The sequence below is a fragment of the Brachypodium distachyon genome, chromosome 3, assembly GCF_000005505.3.
Source record: "Brachypodium distachyon strain Bd21 chromosome 3, Brachypodium_distachyon_v3.0, whole genome shotgun sequence".
Classification (NCBI taxonomy): Eukaryota; Viridiplantae; Streptophyta; class Magnoliopsida; order Poales; family Poaceae; genus Brachypodium; species Brachypodium distachyon.
The window spans coordinates 48,664,930-48,678,056 of record NC_016133.3 but is presented as its reverse complement, the minus strand read 5'-3'; the positions used below and the strand labels follow the sequence as shown (position 1 = coordinate 48,678,056).

The 13,127-nt window shown below is 41.9% G+C and overlaps 2 protein-coding genes and 1 non-coding gene across 3 annotated transcripts; 1 reads left to right on the top strand and 2 right to left on the bottom strand.

Annotated features, from left to right (window-relative positions):
* The first annotated feature begins 3,670 nt into the window (after positions 1–3,670).
* LOC100846329 (small nuclear ribonucleoprotein SmD1a) lies at positions 3,671–6,421 on the top strand. Its single transcript, XM_010237307.3, has 4 exons — positions 3,671–3,822; positions 3,950–4,026; positions 5,836–6,027; positions 6,110–6,421. Exons 1-4 carry the CDS (start codon positions 3,809–3,811, stop codon positions 6,169–6,171), a joined length of 345 nt encoding a protein of 114 aa, XP_010235609.1. The 5' UTR covers positions 3,671–3,808; the 3' UTR covers positions 6,172–6,421.
* A 933-nt stretch (positions 6,422–7,354) lies between these two features.
* Positions 7,355–10,779, bottom strand: LOC100846022 (ras-related protein Rab-2-B). The gene is made up of 6 exons (XM_003575198.4): positions 10,524–10,779; positions 10,141–10,280; positions 9,140–9,222; positions 8,841–9,045; positions 8,688–8,756; positions 7,355–7,800 (listed from the first exon to the last, which is right to left on the bottom strand). Exons 1-6 carry the CDS (start codon positions 10,567–10,569, stop codon positions 7,711–7,713), a joined length of 633 nt encoding a protein of 210 aa, XP_003575246.1. The 5' UTR covers positions 10,570–10,779; the 3' UTR covers positions 7,355–7,710.
* A 1,392-nt stretch (positions 10,780–12,171) lies between these two features.
* Positions 12,172–12,245, bottom strand: TRNAI-AAU. The gene has a single exon. It is a non-coding gene; the product is annotated as a tRNA-Ile (tRNA).
* Between the last annotated feature and the right edge of the window lie 882 nt (positions 12,246–13,127).

The following is a 13,127-nucleotide window of genomic DNA, read 5'->3' as shown; positions in this document are numbered from 1 at the left end:
ATATTTCGACAACAATTTAGGATCGGAGGGAGTAATCATTAACTTCCAAAGATATGTGTTAAGTTTTTAATTAATATTTCGTTGTAGTCTATGATATACTCCCATAAGGCTATAACAATATACGTGGCCTCTCAATCTCAAAGGTATGTTTTCAAAGGCGCTCGTGTGTGCGTGCGCGCGCGCGCGTGTGTGAAAATGCAGATAAGGAGTCGTATTTAATATCATATTGAGTGAGTATTTACTTTTCAGCTCTTAAATTCTAAATAATGCTGGGTAGGCTATAAGTAATGCGTGACATTCTTAGGTAGGCTCTAATTTATTTTATTTCTTTGGAAAGCTAGGTAGGCTCTAATGAGTAACGACATAGAGGGAATTAAAGATATGCAAATCTTTTGCATATTTTCAAGACGTGATCGAAAAATCTCAATATATCATACCGATAGTCACCAAAATTAAATCTACCAACAAGTAAAATTATCTGTCACACCTTGCCTCCTCAAAGCTACTTTTGATTGGAGGAAATTAATCCTTAAAATTGACTTGATACATATATGACGGCATGTAAGTATCGGTAGCAACAAGAAAAACAATATGCGGCAACTACGAGGAAAAGCTAAATCGAAATCCATGCCTTTCTTGCATGCCCATTGTGTTCTCCAACACATGTTTCCCTAACCATTAACCATTTTTCATAATACAAGAAACGAGGGCTTTCATTGGCAATTTGTTCCCATTCTCTGGCAATCTAAGAAACTAACTATTTGCATCATATTTTCATGTAGATATATAGGTCTTCTCTAACCAATTTGAAGAAGACTCTCAGAATTGTGCCTCACCCTCCTCAAGATGAACTTGATGAACATTTGACGAGAGGCCAATGATGTTGCAAATGCAACTAGTCAGTTACTTAATAGATCGAGATACAGGAGTGTACATGTCACGGGTTCGGCCTTGTTTGTCAAAGTTGGTCGTAGACAATTTCATGCATGTTGGTTAAAATGAATATGTAATGTAGGTGTTCAACCTGATATCTCTCTATCCCTCTGTCTCCCTCCCTTCCTAGCTCCCTCTCAAGAGGAAATAGAACTATCCAACATTTCACTTTGTTGATGATCTTAAATTGAGTGTTTCTCTGGTCCCCTACTATGGAGTATGGAGTGATTCAATATATCTACATCGAGGAGGGATTAAAGGTTGACATTTGGTCTTAGTAGGAGATTCCAATAAGCCTTAGGGCCCGTGGGAGCAATGACATGAGAGGATCTAGCAAAATGTAGTGACAGAATAGGCTTAACTAACTGTTATTGCTGGAACACTAACTTTGGAATACTATAGTTCGTCGTCGAGAGGTAGCTATGCAAGAATAGCACGGGTTCAACCCATAGTATGCCAATCCTTCTAATGAACGTCAATGGGGCCACATCCTAGTGCCAACAAATTAATTGGTTGGAAACGGACGGTAAGCACCCGACGTTACAAGCAAGGATCGGACATGTGTTACGCGGTTCTCGTGACGTACGTTACGTGCCGTGACCCATGGGGGTCGAGAAATGGGCCCCAGACCTACGTGTTGGCGACCCGCACGACATGTAACGTAGTACAACGCATCTCAATCCATTCCCGGCACGCACAACACTTTTTTGTTTACGAACACGACAATGTCAGTTTCATTAATTAGAATTGGAATGTACAAGGGAATAGATAGCTGTTAAGATGAAAGATAAAAAACAACCGAAAATCAAGGAAGGAACAACCAACGGAAAGTCATTTCTAATGGCTCCGTCATGTACCGGTGCGTGCAGAGGCTGGCACGTGGCAGCCACCCGGACCAATAACATATGACATTGAAAAATATAGCATATACCAATGAATATATCATTCATATACCATATACCAATACCACATACCATTGATTATACCATATACCAATGAATATCAATACCATGCATATATCATTGAAATATATGAATGAGCTGGGCCCAGCCCAAAGCCCTGTGGCAGCCTCTGCACGCACCGGTACATGGCGGAGCATCAGAATCGCCAGTGGCGGAGCTGGTGTAAACCCAATGAAATAGTTAAATCCTTCACTAATTTAGTCTTTTTGTTTGCTTGTTAGTGAAAACATGCAACATAAATAAGGGGAATGAACCCAATGATCCGGTTTTCTACCTTCGCCACTGAGGACCGCCGCTCTCGGGAAGCCCATTCTGTAGGTCATCTAACACGGTGAAACCTAGGGTTTGAAGTAAAACTTGTTTTTCACCAGAGAGGTTCGTTTTTAGATAGTAAGATTCTGTTTCCCTGTTGCTGTTTCAAGAGTTCAAGACGGTGCAACCTCGGGGAAGAAATTAAGCCCATTTGTCACACCGAGAGCCAACGCCCATTGCTAAGCATCCAACATTTCAATCCTCGAGGAGAATGCAAACCCAATCATTTTCGAATTTGACCTGGGACAAGACATGCATGTCAAGCCGAGCAAAGGCATTAGTTGTAACTTGTCTAAACTGCTGAGATGGAAATATGCAGAGCTTTTCCATGTTGGTGGAAGAAAAAGAGAAGGATCCGCATGCAGCAGGTTCATTGTTTCTCTAAACTGCTCTGTCATTGTTTGTTTCGCTTCAATCGGTCGCTGGGCAATCATGGTGGCTCCTTTACAAAATGTTCAGAAGGGGTACACAGGTTGTGACACCAGCTGATTGACAAGGCAAAGTAAATCTGGGACAGTAAACACACGGAGCATGGCAAGACCAACCATCGTGCAGTGGAACCTGCCAGCCCAGTGAGGCAGTGATTCCTGCGATGCGATTTGCAGTCGCGGACTCCGTGTCTATAACCTGGAAGCCGAAGCTCTGGCATTTACTGTTTTTAACGTGACCTTTCCTTCCGAAGCGTACTTGTGCTCTTTAATTTTGGGTTTCTGTTTGTAGATCGCTCGTACCGATCGAGCGGGTAGAATTGGAGGGTCTCGGAGGCTGACGGATGAGACTGGAGGGTATTTATGCAAAATCACCATAGCTAAACATCTGGGAATTTATGTACTGGGTAGGAGGATTGGTTGCACCATTGTGGGATAACAGGGTGATATTTTAAAATTTATGTAGGATGGGTTGCACCATAGGAAATTTAGAGGATATATTTTCAAAGAGCTACAAGTCGATGACAAATTTCCTATGAATAAAGTGATAAGAAGCCGGCTGGAATCACTCTTTTGTAGATTACAATCCTACAAATTAAACAGTTGATTGAAAAAACTCATAAGGGTTGAAACCCTCCCAAGTTCATCTGAAAATTGTTTGAACCAAAAGAAGTCCTAAGGACATCCGCAACAGTAAAATAGGCCGTGTCTTTAAACTTACCATAAATAATACACGTCATACTTATTTCTCTTTCCTCTACCAAGCAAATTTCAAATAAGAGTCATTTAAAAATCAGTCTTTGCGAATGTCCTAAACTGAAACTGAGGTATAATCGCTGAAGACTCGAATGGATATACTGCACCGGTTCTTTCAGTAGACACGAAAGCTGAATTAAAATCGCTGAAGACTCGAATGGATGGAGGGGAAAAAAGTTGCTTTCAAGACCCCGGCAGACCAAATTTGTAACAGTACAGAAAATATAACAAATGGGCTTCTGAAGTCCTTTCAGAACGTAGCGAATCCCTCAAATACGGCCCAGTTAAGCCCAGCTCGCAGTCGGATCGTCCAGATCGGGGTTTTTATTTCTTCTTCCCCGCTCCGAGAAGAAAAGCAGCTCTAGGCAGCTCCCTGCAAAAACCCTAGGTTTACCTCCGCCACCAAACGCCTCCACGATGAAGCTCGTCAGGTAACCAGACTCCCTTGCTCCCCCTCATTTCTCCCGATCCGATTTTAGTCCTCCGGCTTTTGCTGATTCGTCCGGTGTATTTCTCGCCTAAATTGATGTGGATTTGGTCGTGTTTGTGCCTGTGCAGGTTTTTGATGAAGCTGAACAACGAGACGGTGACCATCGAGCTCAAGAATGGCACCACCGTCCACGGCACCATCACCGGTATGATCTCTGCCATCTTTACTAAGACTAGGTTATTATTTATTTTATTTTATTTTGGGGGGGGGGGGGGGGGGGGGTCGTTCAGGATTTACGAGGGTTTGCTGGATTAGCGACGGTGTTTAGATAACGTGATTTAGGTTGGAGATTTGTTTCCTTGCATGGGCTTTGTGAACGAAGTGTGGCCTGTTCGTTATGGGTTCTGTACAAACTAGTGGATTTTTGTGCTTAGCTTTTGTGTTTGCGATGCGAATCTATGGAAATGGGGCAAGCAGAACTGGTGGTTGGTCTTCATCTATGTGTTCGAGTTGCTGCAGTGTCCAACTAGTGCAGATTTGAGCCTCATTTTCCCGTGCCCTTTCAGATGACCTGGTTGAGTAGTCAAGCATTTTGTCTAATTTGCTTCATTTTTGCATCCCTCTGTAGTTAAATTTGTTAGCTTTGTAGTTTGTAGTAGTAGTGGAGGTTGGGAATTCTGATGGGAAATGGTTGATTGGTTTGCTTGGGTCAAATCATTGCAATATCCCGATTTCAGCAGGTAATGTTGCTTATTACTTTGTAAACTAAACATATATTGGATAACTGTTTAGCGATGAGAAGACGATGAAAACCACATTCTTAGATTAAATGCAGAACTTGGAATACAAAGACAAAGACAAGATCAGACGTAACCTAAAATGTATTTCTGTACAGAATTATCTTCATTGTGTTATGCATCCCTTAGCTTTTTGTAGGAAAACTTTGAGTGGACAGTTTTCTATGTCTTGTTAAGTAAGCTTTAATTGCTTTTAATTAGACTGTCTGTAACTTGACACAAGCTAATAGATACTCCAAAGAAAATTTCTGGTTGATGGTCTAGTCTTGTTTTCCATGTCCATTCTAAGTTAGGTACTGGTGAAAATTGAGAGTGCACCATCTATAGGTTCCATAGACCCTGCGTATATCTATCTAATAGACATCGGTGACAGAGAGCATGTTAAATCATTTTACAGACTTCATTGTGTTTGATAACATGAGCTAATTGACTAAATCAATTTTGCAAATGTAATTTTGACAGTGATAATGCGAAGTATGTAGCGCTCGTTTCTGAGCTGGTTATAGAATACACAGGTTTCTAGGTTATGAAAATCTAATTACTTCAGATAAGTAAAGTTGATCTTGCTCAGAATTATACTACACCATCCAGTAAGTAATATCAGCAGGATGAAACAGTCTCGTTGGTTTGTTGTTTTAACAGCGTTTCACTCGATTCGTTTAAAATCACGCTAATGTTACTATTTCATGACCAACAGTAAGTTAATAAATACCACTTGTAGAATAACTTCTTTCCAGGAACGTGGAGGAAATGTTGTTTTAGATTTTCTTTACTTCTAATGTATCTAATGTCATTATATAGGAGACCTTCCTGCAAGTACCTTATTGGTATGTGAATCTATAATGACATGAGATATGTTGTTCGAGTGAAAGGCTAAGAGCACTACATTTTCAAAAGCTTATTGGTCTTGCAGCCATATCCATGTGGTAGCATTTCTGATGGAGCATTTTCATATGAGTTTATAAAAGATTGCCTTTTATCAATCTCTAGGTACTCCCTCCGGTCGGAATTACTTATTGAAATATTACATGTATCTAGACGCTTTTTAAACATAGATACATTTCATATTTGGGCAAAATTGAGACAATTAATATGGGTCGGAGGTAGTAGCTTTTTTTTTGCCTCAGCATCATGTGTTGTGGACTGCAATCATCTTGAAAGTGTATTCATTCAAAAAGCACTGTATGATGTGTCCTGAATTCTTGCCCGTTTTGTAGGTGTTGACATCAGCATGAATACTCATCTGAAGACTGTGAAGCTCACATTGAAAGGGAAGAATCCTGTTACCCTTGATCACCTTAGTGTTAGGGGAAACAACATTCGCTATTATATCCTTCCTGACAGCTTAAACCTGGAGACTTTGTTGATTGAGGAAACACCAAGGGTGAAGCCTAAGAAGCCTACTGCAGGTTTGTTATGTGTTTCCGCCGGTGTTTGGTCTACTTATTTTCACTGCCGCTATTGTCTGATCAAACCTTTATCTGAAAGCAGGGAAACCTATGGGGCGTGGGCGCGGCCGTGGTCGTGGGCGCGGTCGTGGCAGGGGACGCTGAGCTTTCTTATCTTCGTTGGAAATTTTGCACTGCATGCTTCTGTGCAATGTAATCTTCTCTCTTGCCAGTTGTACGGAGTAATATTCTTATGAGCCAAGATGTTGATGCCAGCTGTTCTTGCTGTGCGTTTTATGTTGGTGTTCGACCTGATGTTCAAGAGAATGCTAGCTCGCATTGTCAGTTTACTGTGTAATGATGCTCTTCTCACTCTTGCAAATGTCGTCAATTACATCTCTGTTTCACAATGCAATGTTTGATTGGTACCGTGCATGATAAAAAGAAGTGCAAGGTTTTAGTAATTTTGGAAATCAAGCAATGCTTTACCCCATTACGTTTTTCAGCGAGCATGCATTGCAATGGCAATGCTTTGACAAATATTACGAGATCTGCAAAACATTGTTAAACAGGTGCTGATGAGGGTATAGCAGTATAGAACAAGTCTAATTGCTACATTTAACAGATTTGTTATAGCATAAGGCGCCGATGGAATTGATAGATTTTTCAGAGATTTTTTGTAGATCAGTTTCTTGCTCTTCTCTGTTGTTGATCTTCTTCTCTTGGTTCTCCGTTCCGATTGCTAGGCACGAAGGAAAATGATGAGATGCATTAGAAGTAATGCAATGATTAATTCGTTAGTTGTAGTGAAGAAATTAATCAATAGGATCGCATGCATGTAGGAAGCAGCATCATGATTGTTCTTCCAATCCATTGATGCATACTTGTCCTTCCGGTGTAGATTTGTTCGCTGGCTTGATTGATTCAGAGATCGGTTGCTTCTGATCTATCCTCTATAAAAGCATGTGCGCGCATGCTCTACGCATGATCGATCTTAGGTCGATTTCTTCTTTGCCTGCCATGTACAGAGGCCTTCCGTGATACTACTTCTGCTTGTTAGGTCAATTGATCTGATCTCTATGGAGAGCAACATGCTGAGAATAGAGATGTAAAAGATATCGAAAGTAAAGCAAATGATTAAAGCGTGTATTCTTTATTGATGATCATTGTATATAAAGGATTACAAGCGGTGCCACCAAAAGGCGTCTATTTGAAGAGATGTTGGTGGCAGATACATATTAGAAGAAGAGGGAAGGGATGTATCCTGGATTCCTACATATTTAACATGTGCTAAATATAATTCTAACATATTTTACTTTATAGAAAGATTGCAGAGACAAATACCGTGAGTCTGGCAAAATATTGTTGCACGGGATCCAATCAGAGTACAGTGCCAGTGCGATTGCCATACAACCAGGTTTGTGGTCCACGAAGCATTATTACATTGAACAAATGAATATTCACATCATTTCATTTAGATACAGACACAAACTTGTAGTAGCCGTAGATGTATGATGTTTACTTTACAGAAAGATTGCAGACTGTAGGCAAGTACCATTGATGAACATTTGCTCACCGATTACAACGTCAATGGTGCAGAGAACAACGATAATCTGGCCAGCTATTTCTTTTCCTTAAACTCACTAGGCAGCATCAAAATATTGCAAGGAACATGTTTTACACATGGCTTCATCGAAAATTGACTTAGCTGCAGCAGCCACCGCCTTGAGAGGACGAGCCAGCACCACCTCCGGATGCGTTGGGGACAGCGTAGCCAACCTTGATTCCGTAGGACTGCAGCAATTAGGAAAAATAACATTATAAATTCATAAGATAGTTGCAGGACAGGAAAACGGCATCTCATGTGATCAGAGCAGTCCTACCCTAGCAACTTAAACACAAAAGCAAAAGCAAGCATATATATCAGAATAATTCAAAATAATTACCCTCCTCAGGACCATGAAAGGTAATTGAAATGTTGGTATCATGTTCGTCAACACCATCAAAGGACGAAAACACACATTATTCGGAATACTAAAAAGGTTCTCCTCGGGAAGAAAAATATACTCCACTAAAAAGGAAGCCCCAAAACTACACAATTAGATTGTAAGTAACACAAGAAGATGCCTAATGACAATAATACAGAAACATGTATCAAGCAAAGAATATAATTTGAGACTGATATGATCAACACTCATCAAGTTGATGGTTTGATGATAAAATGCCCACGTGAATCACATGATGTCACTTGCAATTGCTACTGAGCACAAATGATGGAATTTGTGGACATGCCCAAATATGCCTGTTCTCCCACCCAAAACATAGGTTCTTACAACCTGATAAGACCCCCTCTAGACTTTTGTGAGATTTATATGGATCTGTAATTCTGCAGCTCTGAAAACCCCTAAGGTCACACATGGAACACGCAGCGATGTCACCTCGAAAATCTTTGTATTTTCTTAATAGTAAAAGATTGTCACCTTTTAAATGTTCTGACAAATGATGCGCACTTCTTTGCAGTATAAAACATAAAACTACCAGATGGATGGCACAAGGACTTAATATCAGATAAAGAAGATTGAATTCATTTATTTGATCTCAGTAGATCTCAGTAGTTACCTTTGATTAGGAAACAGGAAGAGACATAAATAAAAAGGAAATGCAAGCAATTAAAAACTAACCTCATTAGATACATCAAAAACACCATCTTGGATTTTCTTGTATATTGTCCCAGCGGTCTTAATAAATGCCTGCATCAAACAGAAGGATGTGAGGATTTTTCAGAGAAAATGTAATAACACAGAAATGCATTCACAATAAACCATTAACCATACCTCCTCAACATTTTGTGCTGTTTTTGCAGATGCCTCCATAAAGACCAGACCATTCTCCTTGGCAAACTGTTCACCTTCCTCGTAGCTGACAGCACGTCTATGAGACAGATCACATTTGTTTCCGATAAGCATAACTGTCATGTTGGCATTTGCATGCTGCCTTGCATCCTCTAGCCAGCTTGCGAGATGGTTAAAAGTCTCCCTCCTAAAGTATGGTTAGTCCAGTGTAAGCGTCATCAGTATGCACTATGCAGGAATTTGAACACCATAAGATGTATATTTCCAAACCATTAAAGTACCTGGTGATATCATAAACCAAAAGCGCACCAGCAGCCCCTCTGTAGTATGATCGAGTTATAGATCTGAATGATTCTTGGCCAGCCTGTAATTTTTAAGAGATGATAGTATGAGACGGATGTGATTGGTGACATCAAACTCAACAAGCATGGTATATCCTGGACTACAGAAACAGGCACTCAGCATAATCAGATGGTGATTTAGTTGAGCAGTCTCCACTACCAAACCTTATTGTGTAAATAAGCAAAAGCAAATGAGGACATACGGTACAATGAACAAAATAAAAACATGATTAACTCATAAAGTCAAGTGGCTATATAAGTACCCCCTCCGTCCACAAAACAGTTTCACCATGGGATACGTTCAGTCAAACATTAGAACTCTAATAAAAAGTATCTTTTTGAATATTTAGATTGTCTCATAAAGATCATACTAGCAGGTTTGTCGGAGAAACACTATTGCTTGAATCTTATTAGGCTTTACATGTATATGACATTGAAATAGGTGATAAATGTCATGTTTACATATACAGATCAATGTTGCATTTAGAATGTGCGCCAATGCAGCAATCCCCAAATCAGGACTCACTGTGTGACTGGAGGTAGTAATCCATATGTTGACAGGAAAGAATAACATCTAACCGAGATAACTAAAAAAAAAGTGAATTAGCAAGGACAAAACTTTCTTTTTCTTCAGTGGGAAGGACAACACGATTGAGCACAGAATGTTTGACTCCCGGAGAGAAAGACAATAGTACTACAATACACAACCATAGAATCATCAGCTCAAAACCGTAAGCAGTAGCAGGAAAAAATAACCACCATTGTGAATTGCTGACCAGAACTCAGCAAAATTCAAGACGTTTCTTGCCTAGACACAAAGGTTCAGGGATTCCTACAGCGCATACCACCTTAGTTCCAACTCGCAAGGAACAGGAACGGCACAGCATACGGAAGCAAGCAAGCAAGGTAACTAGCAATATTGCAATAAACAGAGCACGCACCGTGTCCCAAATCTGGAGCTTAATGGGCTTGTTGTCGATGGTGATCATGCGGGCGCCGAACTCGACGCCGATGGTGAGGTCGTGCACGGGCTGGAACCTCTTGTCGGTGAACTGCAGCAGCAAGCATGACTTCCCCACGCCTGCAGGAAAACCCAATCAATCACGACGCGCACCGAGCAAGCAAATAAACACACCCCCGCACGCGCGAGCGCATGGCGAGGCAGATCCCCCCGCGCCGCGCCCATAGCCAGGAAACCAGAGCTTATCAGTAGCCGCGCGGATCCGATCCTAGCCACCCTACCCACACGTGTGTACTGGAAATGGACAATCGAATGACGTGCAGATTGGGGGAAGAGAGGGGGGGATTGTGGTAACCTACTAACCTGTGTCACCGATGATGATGTACTTGAAGAGGTAGGCGTACGACATCTTGGATCACGGCGTAGGCGGCGGCGGCGATTGGATCGGAGGAGCAGCTTGTGGAAGGATTCTAGCGGATTCGGTTGGTCCAATAGCAATAGGGCAGAGCCGGAGGGAAGAAGGAAGGGGAATTTGCTTGGGGATGCTGTCCTGCGTGGAAGGGTGGGGAAACGAGACGTAAACCGACGCGCGGCGACAGCTATTTGGCGCTGGCGACGTGCACTGAAGAGGGAGGTCGACCAAAACTCGAGAGGCAGGCAACGGTGCGCCTCGCTGGATACACCTCCGTTGCTCGATCGGGCCTTCGGGGCTAAGGAACTTTTTGTGCAACATTCATAAAAAAAAAAAAAGCTGGAATTTTTTTAATCGGATGGCTACGACTGTCGACTCAGAAATAAATATTTTTAAGTTTGCAAATTTTGAATGTATATAAACATGACTTAGTGTATAGATGCATTCAAATTTAGTCAAAGTTGAGACATTCTTTGTTGGACGGAGGGAATATGTTTTTACCTCTTTGTGGTTGAATGTGAACAAACATCCTCGATCCAAGGTGACAAAAAACAAAACTTGAATGCAATGAGTGAACAGCTTACTTGTCAGTTGTCACTAGGTAAATATTGCGATGCGTGACGAACAGGTCAAACCATGAACCAAGAGAGCTTACCTAGCGAAGGCAACATATTTTGTCTGAATGATAATGCCGCAGGTACGACTGACTTATTTTGTTACACCCAAGAGTGAATTACTACATTTGTTCGGGTTTATAAGGTCTGAGTGTGTTCCAAAATTCACCAATGTAACTAACAAGATACATATTATATTGCACGAAAAAATATCATTCCATTTATAGTCAACTGATACTTTTTTTATATATAACTTACTCCCTCTGTTCCATAATTCTTGTCGAAATATTACATCTATCTAGACACGTTTTAGGAATAGATACATTCATTTTTGAGTAAATTTGAGACAAGAATTATGAAACAGAGAGAGTATATTCTATTAGTTCGAATTGGTGACATTGAAACACGTGCAGGTCGGGGGAGACAGTAGTTGAGTTTCGCTTTTTCCAAAAAGACACACATCTACTATGAAGGTCACCAGAAGTATAAATCACCTCAAACATAATAAAAATTAGTAAGAGGTACCTAGACCATTGAACAATCCATATCGCAACAACAACCGATGACGCGCTGCGGTCGCTGCTCCCCTACCAGAATCTGCATGACCTTGTTGATGACATTCAGGAATCCTCGTGCTTGTGCCCCTATAAGGACCAACGCCTCCGAGCTGCAACGGTACTTGTCAAACTCTTGAATCCATTTGGAGAATCTGACACTAGTTCGCTCACGCACGACAAGAAATCCTATCCTCACGCGCAAAGATGGTACGAATTTAAGGGGAGGAGCCTAAAAGACATGTGGGCCGGTCCATTTACAGATGAAACAATAGGCGTGTCCCATGCACTAGGCTGGGAGAGAGCAGGCTGGGAGCCTGGGACGTCGGACTGCCGAACTAGGCCTTTGTGACGGCCCATTCTTATAAGGACGAGAGAAAGATATGCCCCAAATAAGGATGATCGCGCAGCGAAAAAGCGATAAAGAAAAATGGCCCATGCAGGTCTCGAACCTGCGACCTTCGCGTTATTAGCACGACGCTCTAACCAGCTGAGCTAATAGGCCTTTTTCAAATGTTTAGCTAGTCCACCCTATAGTAATATTCCTATTAGCGACCTAGATAAAACAGAATGTGTTGTGTTGTGTGCTTGCCGAGCCTGGTATCGCGGGCTTACCCCGGCTTTGGAGGGCGTGGTTGGCATGTTGCTTGTCTCGTGTTTGGAGAGACTGTCACCAGATTCGTCGCCCACGTACGGTTGCCTGAATCGGAGACGACAACCTGAATTGACGCTGCTGGTTCTCTCCCGGATAAGCATCCCTCCTGCCAGCTTCATTTTTTTTTCCCTCTCCGACAAGACCCTTTGGCCTTTGCGTGCCCAAAGAGAACCCCCGCATGTAGTTCTGGGCAGCTCTAGCGGGTGAAGAAGAAGAAGTTGTTGCTGCGAGCTCCGGATTTGTATTCTGTTTCGGTCAGTCATCCTCTGATCGATCCGATGCACGTTTTGCGATCTGCATATGAAGATCGTTCGTTTTCGCAGGTGTTAACATCCCAAGCCTATCGTGAACCATGCTGCATACCAAATTACCAATTGCCAATCGATCGTTGACTCGGCCGAAGACTGCAAGGTCCCCGTCGCCGTCGCGCTAATAATTCAAACGAGGAGAAAACCACGTCTGTCTTTTGGACTGATTAGTCTACCGCAGTTCGCGTCAGGGGAGGAAGCCTTCGTCGTCACCCCCTCGGTCCAGCTGACCAGATTGCCATCATTGGAGTCTGGACCATCATTTGCCAATGTACACAACAGTTGTTTGAATTTTCCTTTTGTTGGCGCGAGATGGCAACATCATACAGTTGTGTATATTCAGAATCACATCGCGATTTTTTTAGTTGAGTTAGAACACCTTCTAACCCTAGCCCCCGTGCTCCCTGGGCGACACAGGTGGCGA

Coding starts and splice junctions, on each gene's coding strand:
- LOC100846329 (XM_010237307.3), top strand. Junction 4,027..5,835: donor CGTCCACGGCACCATCACCG/GTATGATCTCTG, acceptor CCCGTTTTGTAG/GTGTTGACATCAGCATGAAT. Junction 6,028..6,109: donor GCCTAAGAAGCCTACTGCAG/GTTTGTTATGTG, acceptor ATCTGAAAGCAG/GGAAACCTATGGGGCGTGGG.
- LOC100846022 (XM_003575198.4), bottom strand. CDS start 10,569: ATGTCGTACGCCTACCTCTTCAAGTACATCATCATCGGTGACACAG. Junction 8,757..8,840: donor CAGCACAAAATGTTGAGGAG/GTATGGTTAATG, acceptor TGTTTGATGCAG/GCATTTATTAAGACCGCTGG. Junction 7,801..8,687: donor TTTTTGATGTATCTAATGAG/GTTAGTTTTTAA, acceptor TAATTGCTGCAG/TCCTACGGAATCAAGGTTGG.